This window comes from Rhea americana, unplaced genomic scaffold (assembly GCF_003343005.1).
Source record: "Rhea americana isolate MKP2758 unplaced genomic scaffold, rheAme1 scaffold_359, whole genome shotgun sequence".
Lineage (NCBI taxonomy): Eukaryota > Metazoa > Chordata > Aves > Rheiformes > Rheidae > Rhea > Rhea americana.
Genome location: NW_028186489.1, coordinates 128,311 through 148,651, shown reverse-complemented (window position 1 = coordinate 148,651; position 20,341 = coordinate 128,311). Strand labels below are relative to the sequence as shown.

The 20,341-nt window shown below is 36.2% G+C and overlaps 1 protein-coding gene across 2 annotated transcripts in view; it reads left to right on the top strand.

Annotated features, from left to right (window-relative positions):
* The window catches only part of PDHX (pyruvate dehydrogenase complex component X), a 53,780-nt gene that overhangs the window by 17,431 nt on the left and 16,008 nt on the right, over positions 1-20,341 (top strand). For both annotated transcript variants that reach the window (XM_085312150.1, XM_085312151.1), the window contains exons 4-7: positions 4,220-4,425; positions 7,097-7,195; positions 12,417-12,600; positions 14,177-14,324. In XM_085312150.1, coding sequence (XP_085168276.1) covers positions 4,220-4,425; positions 7,097-7,195; positions 12,417-12,600; positions 14,177-14,324 — 637 coding nt within the window. The remainder of the gene's footprint in view (positions 1-4,219; positions 4,426-7,096; positions 7,196-12,416; positions 12,601-14,176; positions 14,325-20,341) is intronic.

Below are 20,341 nucleotides of genomic sequence, written 5' to 3'. Positions count from 1 at the left end.
GGGGGGGGGATGGGGCGGATTAGAGGGAGAGAGATGGGTCAAAACCAGACTTCTCCAGCAACTACATGATGAGGGCAGTATCATGGAGCAGTGCTATTCAACCTTAGTCAAGATACCCGTATCATCCAGTAACAGTCAGACGCTGAGAGCCGGATCTAAAAAGGAGATGGCAAATAACAAATGTCTCTCGGATTGTTCAGGAAAAGAGAGGCAGCTTTACTAGAGTAGCATGAACAGATTTTTATCTAGTCTTAGTCTTTAGTGGACTCTGCTAATCATCCTTTCTGGAATCTAGAAATGGTGAGCTTTTGAAAACAGCTTACATACTGGAGTATGGCGTAAATGTAGGCCCGGACCTTTTTCCAACCTCTTGAAAACTGTAGAATTACATAAACCTGGTGTATTTGGGAAGTGAAATAGTAGGGCAACAACAGAATCTGAAATTCTCTGATTTTTTTCATATCTCGAGTATGATTCCTAATATTCCATCTGCAGTATCCAGTGCTATATTAAGTATTTAGTAGATTTTTGTGTGATATTTATAACATAAAGCTCTCAGGTTTGTGTATGGGGGGAGATGATTTCTTGCTGGAAGGGAAAACTATCCTTCTAAAGAACAATCAAAAATTTTGAGTTATTTAGTTTTAGATGTAGTAYGGAGAGACTAGGAATAAGCGTAATGCATTTGAATTGACAGCATTGGCTCAAGTTTACTCATTTCCTAAAAGAAATGAAAAACAGTTTTATGTTCGTTGGTGCCAACTACAGTTTTGAGTTCAGAATGGGAAAATTAAGTCAGATAAGCACAAACTGTTTGCCTAGAGCTCCGTTTTACACTATGGAAGATGTGGTGTTCATCAGATTAATTTTTAAGTTTTTTTTTTGGCTGTACAGTGTAATATGTATGGTTTAAGAATAAAATAGATACATGTGCATATATTTTTATTCCTTACCTCTCTGAATCTCTCTTTAATGATCAAGTCTGTTTCACTATAAAATGCAGTAAAAATGAATGAAAGTTTTAAGGCAATTTCAGGATAGTGATTATTCTTTCAGTAGTTACTTCTTAAATTAACACTGCCTATTTTTTTCCCTAAAATACTTCTTAGTTCAATTTGGACTGAGAGCTGAGGATGAGTGATTGCTCTGAAGATCTAATATCTGTTACTATTTTCTCAGTCATGCCCTAAATGTTTCATGACACTGGGTGTGAATTGAAACTACTTCGTATAAAACTTCACCTGTAAAGTGGACCGGTGTAAGTTCCTGCTGTGTTTCTCACACAGTGTAGGAGAAAAACATCTGCCTGGATGTGTGTGCCTGTCTAAAGCACTGTACTGCTGTGGCAACAGCTCAGAGGGAACTTTAAGTATTCAGAGGAATAATCTCATCCAACCTTTGTCCCTATCCTGGCTCGTCTATGCTTTGTTACTGTGTTAACAAAGTTAAGATCCTTTTGGCTCATCGTGGATACGTGGCCGCACAGAGGAAGTAGCTTAACAGTATTTCTGTTTCAGCTCTTCCTGTATCTGAGCTTCAAGAGTTGGTGGAGATTTTATGCAGAGGGTCTCTTTCTGGTATGGTGAATTCTGAGAATGTACAAGTCATGAGTCAGAAAGTCAGGAGATGCAAAAATAGGCAAAATAATAAGCTGCTTTTTGTCTCCTCTAATTATTGGACTACAAAGGCTATGTGTTTAAAATAAAATTGTAATTATAAAATTGTACAGTAATTTGATATGAATCCCTTGCACTGGCACTTTTTTGCGGAGAGACGCAAATCTGCTTATTAGTAGGCCTTCCTGTGATAGGATTTTTCAGCATTAACTTAATCAGTTCAGGATTTTTGTTTGCCGTTCTGTGTCCCCAGGTACCTTAAATTCATCCCAGTAAAAACAAAATATCATCAAGTCTTGACTGACACTTCAGACTTTTTTTTCCCCTCCTTCCTCTCAAATGAAGCTAAGATGTTCAGAATATTAATGGAAAAGAATGCATCAAGAAATCAGCACAAGTAATATTGATCCAAGTCTTAGAGATTTTTCATGAAACAACCGTTATTAAAGAATAAGAGTTGCACTAAAATTAACCTGGTGTTTGGGGGTGGGGAGGGAAGGGGACTGACAAAATTGCAAATGCAAAATCATAGAATCGTAGAATCGGTAAGGTTGGAAGGGACCTCTGGAGATCATCTAGTCCAACCCTTCTGCTCAAGCAGGGTCACCTAGAGCATGTTAGACAGGGTTGCGTCCAGGCGGGCCTTGAAGATCTCCAGAGAAGGAGACTCCACAACCTCTCTGGGCAACCTGTGCCAGTGCTCCNGGGCCTTGAAGATCTCCAGAGAAGGAGACTCCACAACCTCTCTGGGCAACCTGTGCCAGTGCTCCATCACTCTCACAGGGAAGAAATTCCCCCTCACGTTCAGGGGGAACTGCCTGTGGTTCAGTTTGTGCCCACTGCCTCTTGTCCTGTCACACGGGACAACTGAAAAGAGTTTGTCCCCGTCCCCCTGACACCCTCCCTTCAGGTACTTGTACACATTGATAAGATCCCCCCTCAGTCTTCTCTTCCCCACGCTGAAGAGGCCCAGCTCTCGCAGCCGTTCCTCACAGGGCAGGTGCTCCAGCCCTCTGGTCATCCTTGTAGCCCTATGCTGGACTCTCTGCAGTAGCTCCATGTCTCTCTTGTCCTGGGGAGCCCAGAACTGGACACAGTACTCGAGATGAGGCCTCACCAGGGCTGAGTAGAGATTCTGTTTTATCAGAATGTACTCGGATTGGCTTTCCTGTTCCTACTTTGGTCTAGTTTTGGCCCTTCTGAGGAGAGAGAAGTAAAATCCTGTCAAATGTGAAACTTTCTACCAGTAGTATCAGAGCAGTGTGCAGAGAGCAAACTTAGAGCAATAAAATTCTGTTGTTTGCATCTACCTATTACAGCCTCTATAGTTTACAGCATTATGTCTTATTTATTAGACTGATAAGCAGCTAGAAAACCTGATTAAAGTGGTTGGAACAATGTGCTACCTGATACTCTGCATATTTTTGCTTTGTGTTTAGGTTTTGCCAATGTTTAATACTGATTTGCAAAGTGTCAGCATTGCAGATACATACCAGCCCCCTTTGAGACAAGGATACGCTCAATATGGCTTTACAGCAGAGATTGAATGTCCATTTCCTTTGTTTAGACATCAATTTTATTTGGGCCTGTACAATCTAACTTGTATGTGGCTACCTGAGGTCCCAAAAGGCTATTTTGCCACCTGGCCTGATACCCTGGGATTGTTACTACTTTTGAGGACAGGACTTGCACTTCCACTGCCATTCCAAAGAATGTAGGATTACTCTATTGAGGAGGCCTTCGTTAGATTGTTAAATTGATGTGGCCACCATGCTTTGATCTAAATCATCAAAGCATCACAGGGCTATTTTGGCTGTGAAACATACTTGTTATTTTTTATTTATTTATTTATTTTGGTTTGAAAGGAACATCTAGAAATCTAGAACAAATCTGCCTTATCCCATCTTATTACATCATATTTACTTTTCTGTAAGATTTCTGTGCAGATATTCTCCAAAATAGAGATTTACATACCACAAAAGTGCTAGTGCTTTCCTGGTGGACTGATTTCTTATTTGGCAGAAGTTGTTTTAAAATAGTCATATTTAGGGGAGAAGTTATAGCAGGCAGCAAATGTTACCTTTTCAAAAAGAAGTAATGGGGCGCTACTATTGCTGTGGGTTTTGCAGGTTTTGGCCTCTTTTTTTTTTTGGGGGGGTTGTCCCTTAGCTTCTGAACTTACATGGCTGTATTTAAAGTACCTCAATGCTAGGTATGGTGTAGATATCTCAAGGTACAGTAGCTCTCTCTAGCTCAAAATTTTCAAACTTAGTGGCCAAAGATTAGGCGTTCACATTCTTTTTCGGTAACTAGTGTGCCTTCATTCGTAGAGGTACTAAAGTAGCTTGCTCACTTYGAATTCTGAGTCCTAACTTCAGATGTATGGGATTTGGGGCATATGTTAATATTTCTCTGTACCTTGTAATAGCAACCGTTGTTAATTTCAGTCATGAGTTTTCATTATTAATAGTAGCAATCAGATGAGAGATCTGTTCCTGATGGTTTCATTAATATGACTGAAATTTTCACATCTACCTTTTTTTAGTCATACTAGTCTAGACAGTACAGTATGTAACTTAATGTTCTCATTTCCTTAATTTTAGGTGGAAGAAGGAAGTAAAAATGTACGCCTGGGTTCACTAATCGGTCTGCTAGTGGAAGAAGGACAGGACTGGAAGACGGTTGAAATACCAGCTGATGCTGGTGATCCATCTTCTCTGGCTCCACCAGCAGCTGCGCTTACCTCAGCTCCAGCAGGTCCCTCAGTTTCAGCTCCTCCTAAGATGGAACATCACCCTGGAAAACTGCAGTGAGTTTCTGTATCCACTGTGAAATGGAACTCTTAGATCAGTAGAGCTGCACCAAAAAGAATCTTCTTGATTTCAAAAGATTCTTTGTCCCATTTCATTTAGTGTTAAGCTGTTATTTAAGAGGTTGTTTAAGTGCATATGAGGTATTAAAGCTTGCCTATCCGGAATAGTTCTCTGTTCATAAGCCCAGTAATTCAAACAGATTTTTATTAGAACGCCTTCTRTGGCTATGCTTTTATTTTCATATGTGATTATGTTATGAAGGATTCTAAGCTTGAGATGAGGGAGAAAGTTGTGTTTATGTGTGACTGACACTACTTATGCACCAGATCAGTTTACCTATAATTACCTATAACTTTAAAACAAAACAAACAACAGGTGGTAGACTCCAAAACCCGTCCAGCCTATCACACTTTCTGATACTTTCAAAAAAAAAAAAAAAAAAGATTCCTTCCTCTTACCCCTCACCAGTAGAGTAATGTGGAAAATGCAAGGCTCTGGGTTTGTGTGCTCTTTATTAGTGTTTTGTTAATTTGCCAGGGCAACATGAGTACTGAAAACATCTTAGAGGGGAGAATAAATTAAGCCCAAAGTGATAGCTACACATTGGAAATGTTTAAGTCCCTGCTCTATGTTACAGGTTGTTCCTTAAAATTTGCTGTAGATAATACTAACTGAGGAGTTTTATTCATAACCACAGTATGACTTCAGAGTTTATATAAGTCTGTCATGAAGATTCTGGCTACATAGTCATGATTGTTGTGTCATTTAGAACCAGCACCAGATCAAAGAACTGTATAATTTCCATTTAGAGCTGATTGCGTTTACATCTAAAAGCTGTTAAATCACAGCCTATTAAAGGAAAGAATAAGGAACTGTGATTTTTGTTGGTAGTGAATACTACTTGATGAAYTGTTTTGTTTAGTGTGTTGTGGGGAGGGAGGTGGTGTTTTGTGTGTATATGTATGTTTGTTTTAACCTCTTTGTCTTTATATATCTGAATTGCTGTATTTACTTCTGCTGTCAGCATGTAYGCTGTTCTAATGCAAGTGGAAGACATGTAGAAACAACTAATTGAGGTCATTGCCCAAATGTTACCTGTAGTAGGAGGGAGATCAAAGCACTTGAAAGGATTAAGTCTTGCATTTCAGGACTTAAGAATGTCAAAGCTGCATCTGTTTCTCTGCAGCTGTTTAATTAGAGTTATTGGCATCTTTGAAATCATGTGATTGTTAATGACACTTTTTTTTGACAAGGACTTATGGATAGTTTTTAAGAATTCATTGTGGTGCAAATATTGTTCCCTTTAGAAAATAATGAATTGGAGCTACTGGAGTGAGTCCAGCAAAGAGCCAGTAAGATGATTAAGGGACTAGAACATCTCGTGTGAGAGAGCTGGGACTATTTAGCCTGGAGAAGAGAAGGCTGAAGGGGGGATCTTATCAATAGGTATAAAAATACGAAGGGAGAGAGTAAAGATGATGAAGCCAGATGCTTTTCAGTGGTGCCCACTGATGGGACAAGAGGCAGCAGGCACAAACTGAAGCACAGGAAGTTCCATCTGATTCTAAGGACAACTTTTTTGCTACAGAGGATGACTGAATACTGGAACAGGTTGCCCAGAGAGGTATCCTTGGAGGTATTCAGAAACTGTCTGGACATCTGAGCAGTCTGCTGTAGGTGATCCTGCTTGAGCAGGCGGATTGGACTAGATGATCTCTAAAGGTCCCTTCCAACCTCAATCATTCTGTGATTTTGTTCTGTTCTGAAATTTGTTGTTTCCCTTTTAAAAAAAAATTTGGTTTTATCTTCCCTTCCCCTCATCTCAGAAATCAAATTATGATAAAGTAACAGTAAACAGTGAAGTGGTCTATAGCTTATGTACAGTTCTCTGTAGTTGAGCACCATTTCTGCCTGGAATGTTACTACTAAGCATATCCTGCATAGGTCAAGATGACAGGCACAGGTTTACTAGTACATCTTGGGTATATGATGTTTGAAACGTTTGACTGTAGGAGGGTTTCATATTTAATCTTTTAAAGCAGATACTAAATCATGCAACTATATTTGTATGACTTTCACTCTCCAAAAGAGCAGCTATTTCATTAAATCAACCCTGTAAAATAAATGCAGAGGCTGAAATGCAGTGGAATGGAAGCTAGAATAAAAGATAATTAATTATCTTTATTATCTGTCATAATTAAAACTAGGGTGCACTTATGATTCACCTGCCACTACCTAAGCAAATAAGAGATGAGCAATCCTCTTGTCTGAGATCCTGAAACTCATTTTTTGTATTACCATGGACAAGCTGATCTTAAAGGATGTATTTGCCTCTGCCCTGTTACTGCTTCCCAGAACAATCTACCAGTACATTGAGTTGTTGCTGTAAGATGGAAATTTGGAGATGAGTTCTCTACTCTTTACTTTGACCCTTTAGGGGTCATTATTCCATGTTTTAAGTTCAATCTTGCATTAAAACTTGATGAAGGGGTTCAGTGTGACTTCAGTGTTAGGCTCACAGCCTTTTTACAGATCTCTCTTCTCTTCCCCAAGACTTGCTCTTGTTCTGAAATACAGCATGTGGTGTGCCATTTCTGTTGATACATGATAGCTGAAAGAAGTTAACTTTATTGTTTATATAGCTTATTTTCCTCCTCATTTCTTTAGGATTCGCTTAAGTCCTGCAGCTCGCAACATTCTGGAGACGCATGGACTAGATCCAAGCAATATCACACCTTCTGGGCCCCGAGGAATCTTCACTAAAGAGTACGTAGATATTGCGGTAAAGCTACAACCTCTTATTCTTTTACTTCTTCCTTTGAACCTAGTCAGTTTTCATGAATTTGAAAGCCAATAACTTAAAACCCACCTTTTTTCTTTCAGTCTTCTATGGAGTGATTGCTTAGTAAAATTTGACTTATTCAAGAAGATATGGAGAGTGGGCTGGCTGATACTCTAAGAAGCCTGTTACTCTTTTTTATCAGTAATTACTTTTATTATGATCCTCCAGCTGAGCTGTGTGTGCTGCTGCCACATTTCCTCCAGCTCAGCCTAACAGTGGCCATCAACTCCTAAACAGCACTGTTAGCTAGCATTGTGAGTCTGAAGAATTTCGGTACTCAGAGATGTAGTTGGAGACAAAAGAAAACATCAGTGGCCTGTTTTCCTCAGCTCCTTTTCTTTGGGGGGTTTGGATCCTTTGTTGACATTCAACTATGAAGTCTATTAGAATTTAGTTTTTCTTTTTTGTTGGGCTGGGGCAGAACAATGGAATGTGATGGTATGAAATCCAGAGTTCTGTTTTGCTTCCATCTTTTTTTGTTCTTACCTTTAGTTTAATGAATGTTTGCTTACGCCTCTGGTTTGTTGTGATCAGACTTCTAGTATTTTAACATACCTATGGGTATTCTGATCTAGGAATTGGCCTTCACCCCTTGGAGTGAGGAACTCATGTATAAAAACATACTGAACTTTTAGCCTTGAAATGGCATATTATCAAATTTCTCTTTGAGTTAGTGTGTATTTTATTTGAGATGATTTTCTTTGGGAATATTTATTTTTGTTCTCAGTTAATTTTTTTTCTTTTGAACAGTACAGTCTTTTGAACAATCAGAATTTCACCTACACAGACCTCGTTAGCAACTGTAGCTTTGGTTCCATATAAAGAGAGAGAGAGATTATTCTAACCTGCAGCTGAATAGAGAAGCAAACAGTGGAAGTCTGTTGCTTTTTCCTTTCTTTGTTTTTTTTTTTTTTTTTTTCTTTTTTTCTCTCTCTATAGTCTTTGGCCAAATTTGGATAAGATAGGAAGTTAGATGGATAAAATATCATGTGTAACAACAGCACATTATTATAAAGCTTTCTTCTTGATTATACAAATGTAATTGTAATGTATGGTGTGTGACTAGTCCATTGCAGGTAGAAACCCTCTAGGACCTTGAGCTATCTAATTAGCATTCCCTACTTGTCATGGAGATGTAGTAAAGATTTTTCGGTAGCTGTAGTAATTATCTAACTAGCAAAATCTTTTTCTTTCCAAAAATTTTCTTCTRTACAAAAGCCTGTGACTTTTGGAATGTCATTTTAAGATAGARGCTGCAATTTTAACCATTCCTTTGAAGTAATGTTAGTTAATTAGAGCCTACAGGCTCTGGTATTATGTACACTTTGAAATTAAGCATTTCCTAATTTTGTGTGTTTGTTGAGAGGTACTATAGATACACAGCGAAATACTTTTTAATGTGAGTCTGAAGTTAGCCAAGTATGTGCCAGGTTATACAGCTGAGTGACTCATTGTCTCATTTCCAAGGCTACTCCGCAAGGGATCCTTTGTGAGAGTGTTGCCAGTTCACTTTTCACTTTTAAACAATGAGTTTGCCTATTGAGCKGGGGTCACTAGATTACAAGAAACAAAGAAAGATAATGTGAGGTACTTAAGCAAGTAGGATTCTTCCYTCCTCCTCAGCTTTCTATCTTTAAATTAAATTCACTGTAAAACATACTGTAACAGCAAGAAGAGGCCTCACCTGATAGCTTTCTCTGTCCTAATGTGCTTTCTTAGTAAGCTGATATTTTACTGTTCTATGCATCTGAGTTTCTCTGTAAGACTGAATTACTGCCTTCCTCTTCTTGCTTGTTTTTGGTGTTTAGAGTGGCAAGGCAGTATTTCTCCCCACTGTCYTTTTGTGCTTTTGTGGCATAATGGATGAATGTATTGAAGATTGTGCTCGATATTAGTCACAATCAGAGTCACAATTAGATTCCTTTGACTTACTGATTTTTATTTTTGAAGCTTTGACCTCTCGCTCTTGACTGGAACTATTGAGTGCTTTGAGTGCTACTCTCGTTTCTGTCACTGAGTTCCCTGTTTGATCAAGTTAATCTGATTATGTATAGAATTCCACATCTAATAAGTGGATTAATTACTACTGTTCATAATTTTGTACTTTGAGAAGGTGCCACTTTTGAACAGTAGAATAATACCAAATTTAACTTGTGTGGTGCTCTGGATGAGTCATAATCTGTTTCTCAACTAAGTTAGAAGGGAAACTTCCTAATAAAATTAAGAATATAAAAATTAGTTCTTTCATTCAGCACCATATACTCTTGGGTTGACCTTGCATCTCCATTATTGATTGTTTGTACCTTTAAAGAATTTGAATAAGGCTATGAGTGTAACTGAAAGCTTCTTGATAGGAATTTCCTTGCTTATAATTGATAACAGATTTTCAATTATGCATTACACTTGAAATAATTTTTCATTCATATTAACTCTGTAACTGATAACAGGCACAATCAATCTTGCCTAATGGCAATGCRGATTCTTAAGGGGCTTTTGTCTGTCCCGAATAGTTTAGCCCTTATCAGCCTTTAAGCCTGGTTCTTTCTGAAACTCCTAATTCTCATGGAATTTCTGGCAATCTTTAAAATGAATGTCTTTTGAATTCCTTTGGTGATTCTTTTACAAGAGTGACTTTCAAGCTTCCTTTCAGCTTATTCATTAAGAGAGGAGGGTGCTGTGAGGTACCTTATAGAACTCCTCTCAAAGGTAGTATTAATATTTTATTASAACTTCTCTGTCTACCATCTTCCTTACTGTGTGCCTTTTGTGGTTGGAGAGGAGAATTTGTACATGTTGCGATACTTCGTAATGTTGACTGAACATAGTATTTGGATTGTGTTTGTGCTCCTAAATTCCCCTCCTGCTCATTTGTATTCAAAATATATCTTGAAAATGATAAGGCTTATTCAAAATGTACAGTGGAATCTGGTTTTGTGTGTTACTTAGCAAGTCTCCTTTTCTTCCACCAAAGGCTGTGACTCATTTTACCAAGGTGCAACTGATATCCTCTGCTTTCTTCAGAGATACACTGAAAAGAGAAAATCARTAAGCAGCAGCACAGAGTAACTCGCAGCTTCTGTTAAAGAGTATGCCGTGTTCATTGTCATCAACTCAGAAATGCTGATCGTGAGAGCTATGTTAAAATTACTGATTGTCTCAGACTCCTCCTGCCCTTTCTCGTTCGACTTGCTGGTGGCTGGTTGCCTGTAGTGACTGCAGCTTTCTGAGGCTGTGCTCTGTCTGGACTTTGTGGCTTGCTCTCACTAAGCTAGTGTGAGTGGGCATTTCAGAGCTGCTCTGCCATTTGCACTTTCCCTTTGGAAACAGTATGCAAGATGCTTCTATTCSTAAGAGTCATTTCCACTTACAGTGGAATGTATGCTAAGTACAACTTTTCAACAGCCATTGTGGATGAACAAGTAATTTTTCTTTTTACAGTGTTAGTAGTGCAAGATGTTGGATACTTAGTTAGAAGTTAAGTTTTGACTGTATAACATTGTTTGCTCACCTTCTYAATCTTCCAGCTAGCCTCTTGTGAACTGAGTAATCTGATGCTCAGGTGAAGAGGACTGAGACAGTTTAGTAACATTAACTGCTACCAGGGGATGCTTTCTGCTGTCTCTCATGTTTGTCATCTTTCTCCATTCCTATGCTGTGTTGACAGKTTTTTTTTGTTTGTTTTGTTTTACAGTAGTTGAAAGGGAAAGATGTGACCAAYTCTTCTGAATTCTACTGAAATATCTACCTGCTTGTCTTGTGGAAAAATCTGTTTAATTTGATATGCTTTGTTATTTGCAGACTCCCAATCTTGCACCTGTGTTTGTCATAACATAAAAATAAGTTCAGTGTTGCTAATAAGGTTTTCAGTTAACACAGTAAAAGCAACTAAAATTATTAAAGCTTTTTCACTCAGCAATAATAGGTAGGACCATCTGTTTGTTATGTCATTTGCATACTATATGGAAGTAATTTAAAACACTTCCTTTGCTTTGGAATATGTAAAAAGTGATAAAAACTTTATTCTATGTATTATGTAAGTGATACAACAAGCAGGTGGTCCTACTACTGTCAAGTTACTGTCAAGCTTAAATAATCTTTGRTAGCTTCTAATATGTTAACTAGCAACGTGTCATGTAATTACTTTTTTTTTTCCTTTCCTTTCCTTAAATTAATACTATAGGATGATTTTCATTCAGCAGAAATTAGATTTTTTTCCCAATGTAGTAGTTGTATTAAATACTAAACACTTATTTTACACTTACTTTAAAACAAATTTTGGCTAACATTTCAGTTTGACAAAGCAAGTAATAACTTTATTAGCAGTGACTTTACTGTCATTCTGCTTTTAATATCGTTTACTGAGGTATGTATTTGATCATAAAAGAATAAATTGGAGCAAATCAGCTCTTATGAGTAATAGGTATTGCAGAAAACAAAACCAGCTTTTTTGTTTTATCAGAATGTGCCTACAGGAGGAAAGTTTTGTGGTGGTAGACAAGTGTCAACCGTATGTGGGACTGAGTTAGGTGCTATTTTTTGGTTATTTTTTTTTAGTGTGGTGCTGCTGTCTTTCAAATTGCATATGAAATGTGGACTTCTACTTAATTCTGTTTTAGCATATTTGCTTCAGAAAGGTATAAAGGCAGGAATGATAAATGTATGACTTAATTTCCTCTGAGCACTATTTATAAAATAGTATTAGAAAACTATCACAACTAATTAATTACATAAATACAGGTAATCACAAATGGCAAATGAAACAGTTTTTATTTGAGTCCCAGATATAGCCTGAATAAGTGTACTATGATATTAACAGGAATTGTTAGCGTAATGCACAAATTACCTTGGACACTGACAATTAGTAATGATGAGTATTATGTGTCTCTAAGATAAATGCATTTTGTTAGTGTGTATTCTAGCTCTTTTATTCACAGAAATTAATGAGAATTTTTTTGATGTCTCTCTCTTGATATCTTGAATTTTTAGTAAGTTATTATCATTTAAAAATAATCACCTTTTTGATGTTTGGTTTGATAACAATTTCAAATGTAACAAAGCTGCTAATTAGTTGTGAAATAATAATACTTGGGAATTTTTGAAATAGCTTCCTTTTTGTCAGTATTTCAATGTATGTTTAATCACCAGGGATGCTCTCAAACTTCTACAAGAGAAGCAGAAGGGCAAACCCAGTGAACTGAAACCTGTGGTTTCTCCAGCTCCTCCCCAGCCTACTGCAGTGCCTTCTGCTCCGCCAGCAGCAACTGTGACTTCTGCTTATCCGAGGCCAGCAATTCCGCCARTTTCCACACCAGGACAACCTGCTGCACTGGTAACATTTTTGTGAAGTCCTCAATGTTTTTACAGCTAAGTATTAGCACTGCTGCTTAGGTATCTATGTGAAATTTCCAGACCTGAAGAAGGGAAGGAAGCTGAGGCCATGCAAATACCAAGCCCAGCTGCCTGCAATTTTTAGCATGTTTTAATGATTTCTACAGCAGCATAATTCAAACTGCAGAACTCTTAGAATTGCAGTCTACAGAGTACTTTGTGTGATTTACAGATTGAAACCATGAACAAGTTTACATTGCAAGCTGTTCTGCCTGTARAGAGGCAAGTCAGCAATTTATTTCAATCCCCAAAGAAGAAGATGCAACTGGTTTGGAAACCAACAATATACCCCTTTCCCAAATACCTTCAGGATCAGTATGTCTGTGTGAATTTCCAAACTCTGGAGAAACATAAATCCTGCTTTGTTTTTATTTCATTCATTCATTTTCATGCAATACAGGTAGATGTCTGTTGATGAATTGTCAAGAAGTGAAGATGGGAAGGGCTTAGTAGTAACGTTGAAGAATACTTTACACACACTAACACCTAAATATAGCTTTTGTGTTCATCTGAAGTGTTARAAATATCAGAAGTTATTCCATAAGGAATAAATGCCCCACTGAAATGCACCTCAGTAAAAAATGAAAAGCTTTYTTGAAAAATTGGAAAGAAACTTTCTGGGTGTAGAACTAAATTTGAAGCATTTTTGCAGGCTGAGTATTATGGTATAGATACAATTCATAGTGTTTAGAAAATGGTATATTTTTCACACTGTAAAAAGAACCACACAAAACTCAAGAAGTTCAGACTTGGATAATTTTTCCATTACCAAGAAAAATTTTCTCTGCAATTGCACCAGAACATACCTATTTATTTRTTGTGTGTGGATTACCATTCAGTATATGTGTATGTATACATGTACTAAATATGTACTATAGTTATATAGAATGTTTTTCAGAATCACTTATTTTCTTCCTTTCTATCTTCACTAAGGAAACTATTGAAAGATAATTTACTTCTATGAAGAAGTTGGGAATGCCTCAGTGAAACATGACTGAAGGTATCTGGAGGAAAGGAGGAGAACAGCAAAAAAGATAYGCAGTGAACCTGTCTTAGGGAGCTACTCCAGGAACTTGAAAAAGCATTAATTTACAGAGGAAATATTCTGCTGTAATTAAAATGGAATAAAGCATATTCTAAGCAATATGTCRTATCAGTCTGGCAGATGGAACAGTACTTTTACCCTAGTCAAGTCTTAAGGCCTGAGTATTTAGAAATATTTTTGAAGCAGTCTGCTAGAATAGTAGCATTAATGCTATACTGTAAAATAAACCTAGCTTGACTCTATACAGTCTGCTGTGTTGATCTGCATTCAGTATACTGGAATAGAACATTCTCTGATATGAACCATATTAGTTCCAGTAGTTGAAATATATTGCTTTTTGATATCTAGGGGTTGTTCTAAGTTCAGCAGGATCTGATGATAACACATCAATGCCAGAGTCCTGTTACAGGAAAAAGAAAGTATATTTTTCTCTCTTGATATCTAATATACAGCATATGACTTTTTTTTTCAGGGCACATTCACAGAAATCCCAGCTAGCAATGTCCGAAGAGTTATTGCTAAGAGATTAACAGAGTCTAAAACTACTATACCTCATGCATATGCTACTGCTGATTGTGACATTGATGCTATTTTGAAATTAAGGAAAGAATTTGCTAAAGGTTAGTGTTTAAGCTGATTTACTATAATACGTGGGGCTAATACGTACTTTGGTTTACATCATCTCTTGTCGAGGACATGCAGATTTTTGTGTGGACAGAACATGACACATTCAAATGACCTTTTTTGGCATTCTGTATGTCAGAAGCTATTCGAATCTGACAGCCTATGGAGATAGAAAGACAAAGGTGTTGCTTTGTCAACTTACACAAAGTTGTAGGCAASGGCAGTTTAGCGCAGGAGTACTCATTGTCCAGTAGGTTTTTGTTTCCTTCTGTCCAGATGCAGGTTTCAGATTTCACAGAACTGCTGTTTAACAGCATTCAGCCTTTCAATTGTTTAAACCTCAGATTTTCCATGTAAAGGAAGCTTTAAATGAAGATACACTCGGTTCTCCTGCATATAATATTAAATTTTAGTTTTGCTGCTGTGTTCGTCAAATTTACTGGAGAAGCTGATTTAGTCTCTCAAATATTGGATGAGCATGGCTTTATCTTTGGTTAGGAAGGGAAGCAGGTTCTTAGCATATGTCATCCAATGCATACTAAACTCTCCATTAGAGCAAAGTAATGTGAGTAAAGCAGGACTGTCTCTTTCACTGAAACTTACATCTGTGCTTAAAGTTAAGTTGTTAGGAGAATGGAATTCTGTCCCACAGAAAATTGGATAATTTTAAAATATCCATTCAGAGTTCAGTTAAGCTATAAATCCTAATGTATATTGTGTGTGTGTTTATAATTAAAAAAAAAAAAAGTGAATTCAAGTTTTCATGTAGGGACAAAATGGGAGAGTTAGGCTCATTAAAAAATTTTCTTGAAGTTTAAGGTAGTATACTCGCACAAAYTGCTTTGATATTGCTCATACTGTTTTTTTTTTAGCTAAAATCAACWGAGTATACTCTGCTTTAGGATGCAATAGTTTCAAAATTAACTATTCAAACTAGATTCTTTGCTGAACTGAGAATTGGAAAAGTAAGTGTAAAATGCATTTTTTTWAAAAAAAGAAAAAGACTATTTTCAGTAGAACRCTCTTCAGGCATATACTTCATGTGTTTCATTTTCATGCAAAATAACATGAAAGAGTTGTTAGTTTTGTTTCTTTCTGTTTAAGGACTCCTGCCTAGTTGGGTAAAAAACCTGAGTGCAAATCCTTTCTTCTGTAACTTCATAATCTAATTTAAATCATTTTTATTACATTTGGAAATATTTGGTCAATACACTGACTTTAATGTTGGATACAGGAAGTGTCTACAATTTCATAGTTCATGAACATGTTAAGCCAAAAGGTARTTTTATGCTTACTGTGGAAAATGGTTGCAGAAAGATTGTTTAATATTAATGTACTATTTGTGGGTAGGCCAGCTCTTGCAGTTTCATATAAGTACTAGCGTTTTGTGGTTTTGATTTKATTAGTTTAATAATTAAAAAAAAAGAAATAGAAAAAGAACCCGCAGTGCAATCTGTGTATATAAACACAAATGTTAGAAATTTGGAAACAAGACTTTGAAGTTTGTAAGGTAGTTGATCAAGTAAGACTTACAGCTCGGTAGTTTATGGGTTTATCTTCATCTAGGGCATCTTGCTCTTCACTYACAATAGATTGTGGAGTGGAGTTGTGCCTGAAGCTTAGTGGAAGTAATAAAGTTGAAAATGAGGTGTTAACTGAACTCTACCACACAGAAAATACAAGTAGTAAGATTCAATTTGTTTCCTAAAAAGAACTGTCTCATTATTTCAACTGTGATAGGGAATGCCAAATACTTAAAAGCATAGCTGATTGATGTTTATAGGGAAGGTAAAGATGATGCACATGTGAAGGAAAAGCAGGTTGTGTCCCACTTGAACTGTAAATGGGTTATTCAGCAATATCAGCAAACAAATTTTGGATTGCCTTTGAGTACTCTATTTTTTTTTCCCAGTGATGCCACTAATCAGAATAATCCTTCATTATTTCATTATTTTTATAATATTCTCTCTTAAGAGTCGTATTGCTTCATTATTTTTGTTAAMGTAAGTAAATATTAAGGTATTTTTCTTGGAAAATACATGAATTGCTACTGGCCACAAACAACTGCAGAAAACAAAGTGATTTACTGAACTGAAGGAAGTTCTTTCTAGCTGTTAGCAAAAATGGATTTGGAACAGAGAAAATGCTGTTTTCTCCTGTGAAACCATTGTTTAGTTTTATGCTGATGCTGCAGTACGCTATGTATTATTTACTGAGGTCAGTGGAGAAGCTCCCACATTTGCAAGCTTTTGGCCACGTGGTGAGCTCTAGGAGACAAATCCTGAAGGCTTTGCCTCTTGAAACTTCAATTAATGCTATTAGCATCCATTTAGCAAGGCAGTTGAAAATTGAGAGTTTTGAAGAAAACTGAGCCGTGTTGCAATTCAATGTATTTGCTAAGTTTTCACTTATGAATTATTGCCAGCAGAAATTATATTGATTTTCTACAGCATTATAGAGTAGTTTYAGGCAGTGGTTTCTTAAAAGCGGCAGACTTGCTTCAATCTGTGGTTTTTGTCATAATGTAAAAGCAGTGATTGTAAAGGCATTTACTCTAGCCACCAAATTCAAGGCCTTGTTAACTTTGCATTTAGTATTGCAGAATAGTTTTAATTTACTTTTTTATTGCTGCACTGCTTGAGAAGCTGAATGCCTTCTTTCTTGTTGAAGGACCTAGAATAGAACATGAAGATTGGGGCTACCTAATACTGATGTTATAACTTTGTTTAACCTGTACAAATTAGATCCAGTCCTGAGAAATGATGTATACCCTGAAGTTTAAAACTGACATAAATGGTGAAAGTAATTTAGAATTTGAAATGCTAGGTCTGTCACAAGTATTACTAATATCATATGCAGCCTCTGCAAAAAAATGTTCTGTTAAAAGTTGTGATTTGAGTTGAATGAATGAACGATAAATACTATTCATGATTAATAGTGTGGTAGCAACTTTGAAAAGTCAGGAAAGAGTAAGAGGACCTGACTTTTCAATGATACTATGGGTGTGTTTAATAAAACCTCTGAAAGGATGAAGAATCAAATCCAAGTTGACAAGGAAGAGAGCTTTAAATAATGATGGGGGAGGAAATATGAGATACAGCATATTTACTGTGCATCTGAATGCTGCATTTGTTGGAAATAATGAGAAGGAAATAAGACTGAATTAAAATGGAAAAGATGTCAACTCAGAGGGCTCTCAGCTGCTTTAGGGAGAGTGAAATTGGAAGGTTCCTCATCAGTTCTAGGGTCTGTTCGAGAGGATAGCCCCCTTGAGGTGTGTGTCTATCGATKCAGAGACTTCTAAAATCAGTAATTTATGCTATTATGTGTTTCCTGCAGGTGCTTGAACATAGAGGTCTTTTGGTGTGACATTATAGTATAAGATGTAAGCCCTTCACAAGTGTTAAAGCATTTCATAATGATTTGCTATTCCACATGCTTTACTCTGTGAGTGAGATTTTTTCCACATGATTTCATGGAGCTGTAGGCCTAGAAACTAGAAAGCTGACATTGGAGGGCTACTGTTATGTACTGGTGACCAGCACATACCTTTCTGTATTTATGAGGKCCTAAATTAAATGACTAGATTAATTTTCTAGATTGTGATGGTACATGATAGGTTGCTACTTTCACTGGAGTCCAGAATGACTTTTTAGTGTAAGAGTATCCAGGTTGTTCTCCTGCCTGTCTTTTTGTGTGATATTGTATTCACAAATTAATGTCAAAAATGATTTATTATGTTGACATTTTATTTAAACAGCAGCAGATCTTAAGAAGAAATAAAGTACACAATTATTTTGCARATACTTGCTTAGAAATCTTCACGTGTCTTTACTGTTGCTGTGGATTCGTATGAAATGCGCAGGAGTGGGAAAGAGCCACATACCTTAACATAAAGTTGAATTGAAGGGACAGTCCTGGTAAAATTGTTTCAATGAAAGTGATGATGGTCTCTACTATATGATGATACATAACCTGAAAACTTAATGCAGCATTCCATACTGTAAGCATTCATGATTTTGGGTAAAATATAGCAGCCATAGCTCATTTAACTGTACTGCTCTATTTTCATTGTTCTTTTGCCTTAGTGGACAGACAATGATACTTTYGCCCAAAGTTAGGAATATAATATATTGATCAAACTATAATTGTATTTTGTTGTTTTTTGGTATTTTGACAGATACAGGTTTGTGTCTRATCTACTACTCTTAAGTAGATCGTTAATCTTACTAAGCGTCACAGGTCAGTTTTGTGACCAATGGATACTTGGATCAATCCTCTGAATTAATGATCACTTAGGAAAATTTCCCTTAAGAAATTAAATTCAGATTAATTTTCCCTTTATAAAAAGCATTTCTAAAGACATATATTATGTGCCACAAATCCTTCTCCAAAATGAAGCTTCTTGATGTGTTCAGCTGACAACAGTCATGATGGCATTAGACTAATACAGCTTTTTTGAGGATAATGCATTTAATATTCTGCAAGTCTCATACATTTTCAGGATAATGCTATAGCAAGTATGAAATTACTCTCTAATATATCTGTAGGCTTTGCTTCTGTTGTCATAGTTGATTATATTTAGTCCTTCTGGTCTCTTAGAACTTTTAAAAAATAATGCAGAGTGAATATAGCCATTTTTTTTTCCACTGCCACCTTTCTTCCGTGGCCCTATCCGTTGGGGGACAGGAAGCGAATGTATTGAGTGATACTCAGTATTCTGTAAGCTTGCGCTAGAAAAATCGAGTTCTCTCATAATTATTTTGTGTGTCTTCTAGCTAATACTGTGTTTTTGTTTGTGTTGGTTTTGTTTTTAATTTATTAACTTGTTTATTCATATATTATTCAACCTGCTTTAAATGTATTATTAACCCAATTTAAGGATTCACAGATGCTTTCACATTGCTGAGTCTTTATTTAAGAGGCCTTGAGGGTCTCTGGAGAAAGACGTACTTTTGATTCATAGCTGAGTACAAGCTGATCTTTGATATTTCCAGTTTATGCATCACAGAATGTAAAGAATAATAAATTTATTATATTATCTCTTTATATTTAGCTTCTTATATAGATTTCTACATAGAAAGTAAGTGTGTGAATTATGAAACATATATGGGTTACTTCTCATAAAAATGCATTTTTCTTGTGCAGTATGCTCAGATTTGGTTCATTTAAAGAGCATCCTTCTGTCTTGAAAAAACTAACTTTATAATTTTGGTTAAGTAAAATGACTACATAGTTTTAAAGTAGCTTTAAAAGATACGCTGGCTGACTTCTGTTCATTCACACTTATAGTTAACGGGAAACTAGTTTCTTGGTAATTCTTTAAAGTTCTGAAAAATACATACTCTATTTATATTTTCTTGCATTAGAACCTGCTGCAAAGCAGGTTGCATCCTATTTGTGTTATAAACTGCTAGATGGCTTTTCTTCAACACATTTTCTGAAACTATTAAAAAAAATCATTTACAGAAGTTGGGTAGTATAAGCCTTTGTGGAGAAAATTATGTAAATTAATTATGTAAACTGTGTAAATAAATGATCTAAGGGATGTATGTTCAAGTACAAGAAATCATCAAGTATCAAAATAATGCAGAAAATACTTAGTTGTATTCACAATTGTGCCTTAATTGCAAAATCAAAAAATATATTCTGCATTTTAATAAAATCAGAGACTTTGAAACAAAGATTATTTTTGCATACTTTATGTAATTTTTATTTTTATATTATTTCCAATAATATATTATGGGTAATAAATCATGATAGCATGGCTTGATATATTTCCTGAAGCCTGGAGTACTGAGTGATTGGCATTGTTTGTCTTCATTTTAGGTCAGCACTGCTTACTGCTTTTTGAGCTTATTTTCACTTTGAGGGAGTAAGTTATCATCCTACTTTAATAATGAGTCAGCAGCACTGCTTATTCCTTCTATTCCTTCTATTCCTTCTATTCCTTCTATTCCTTCTATTCCTTCTATTCCTTCTATTCCTTCTATTCCTTCTATTCCTTCTATTC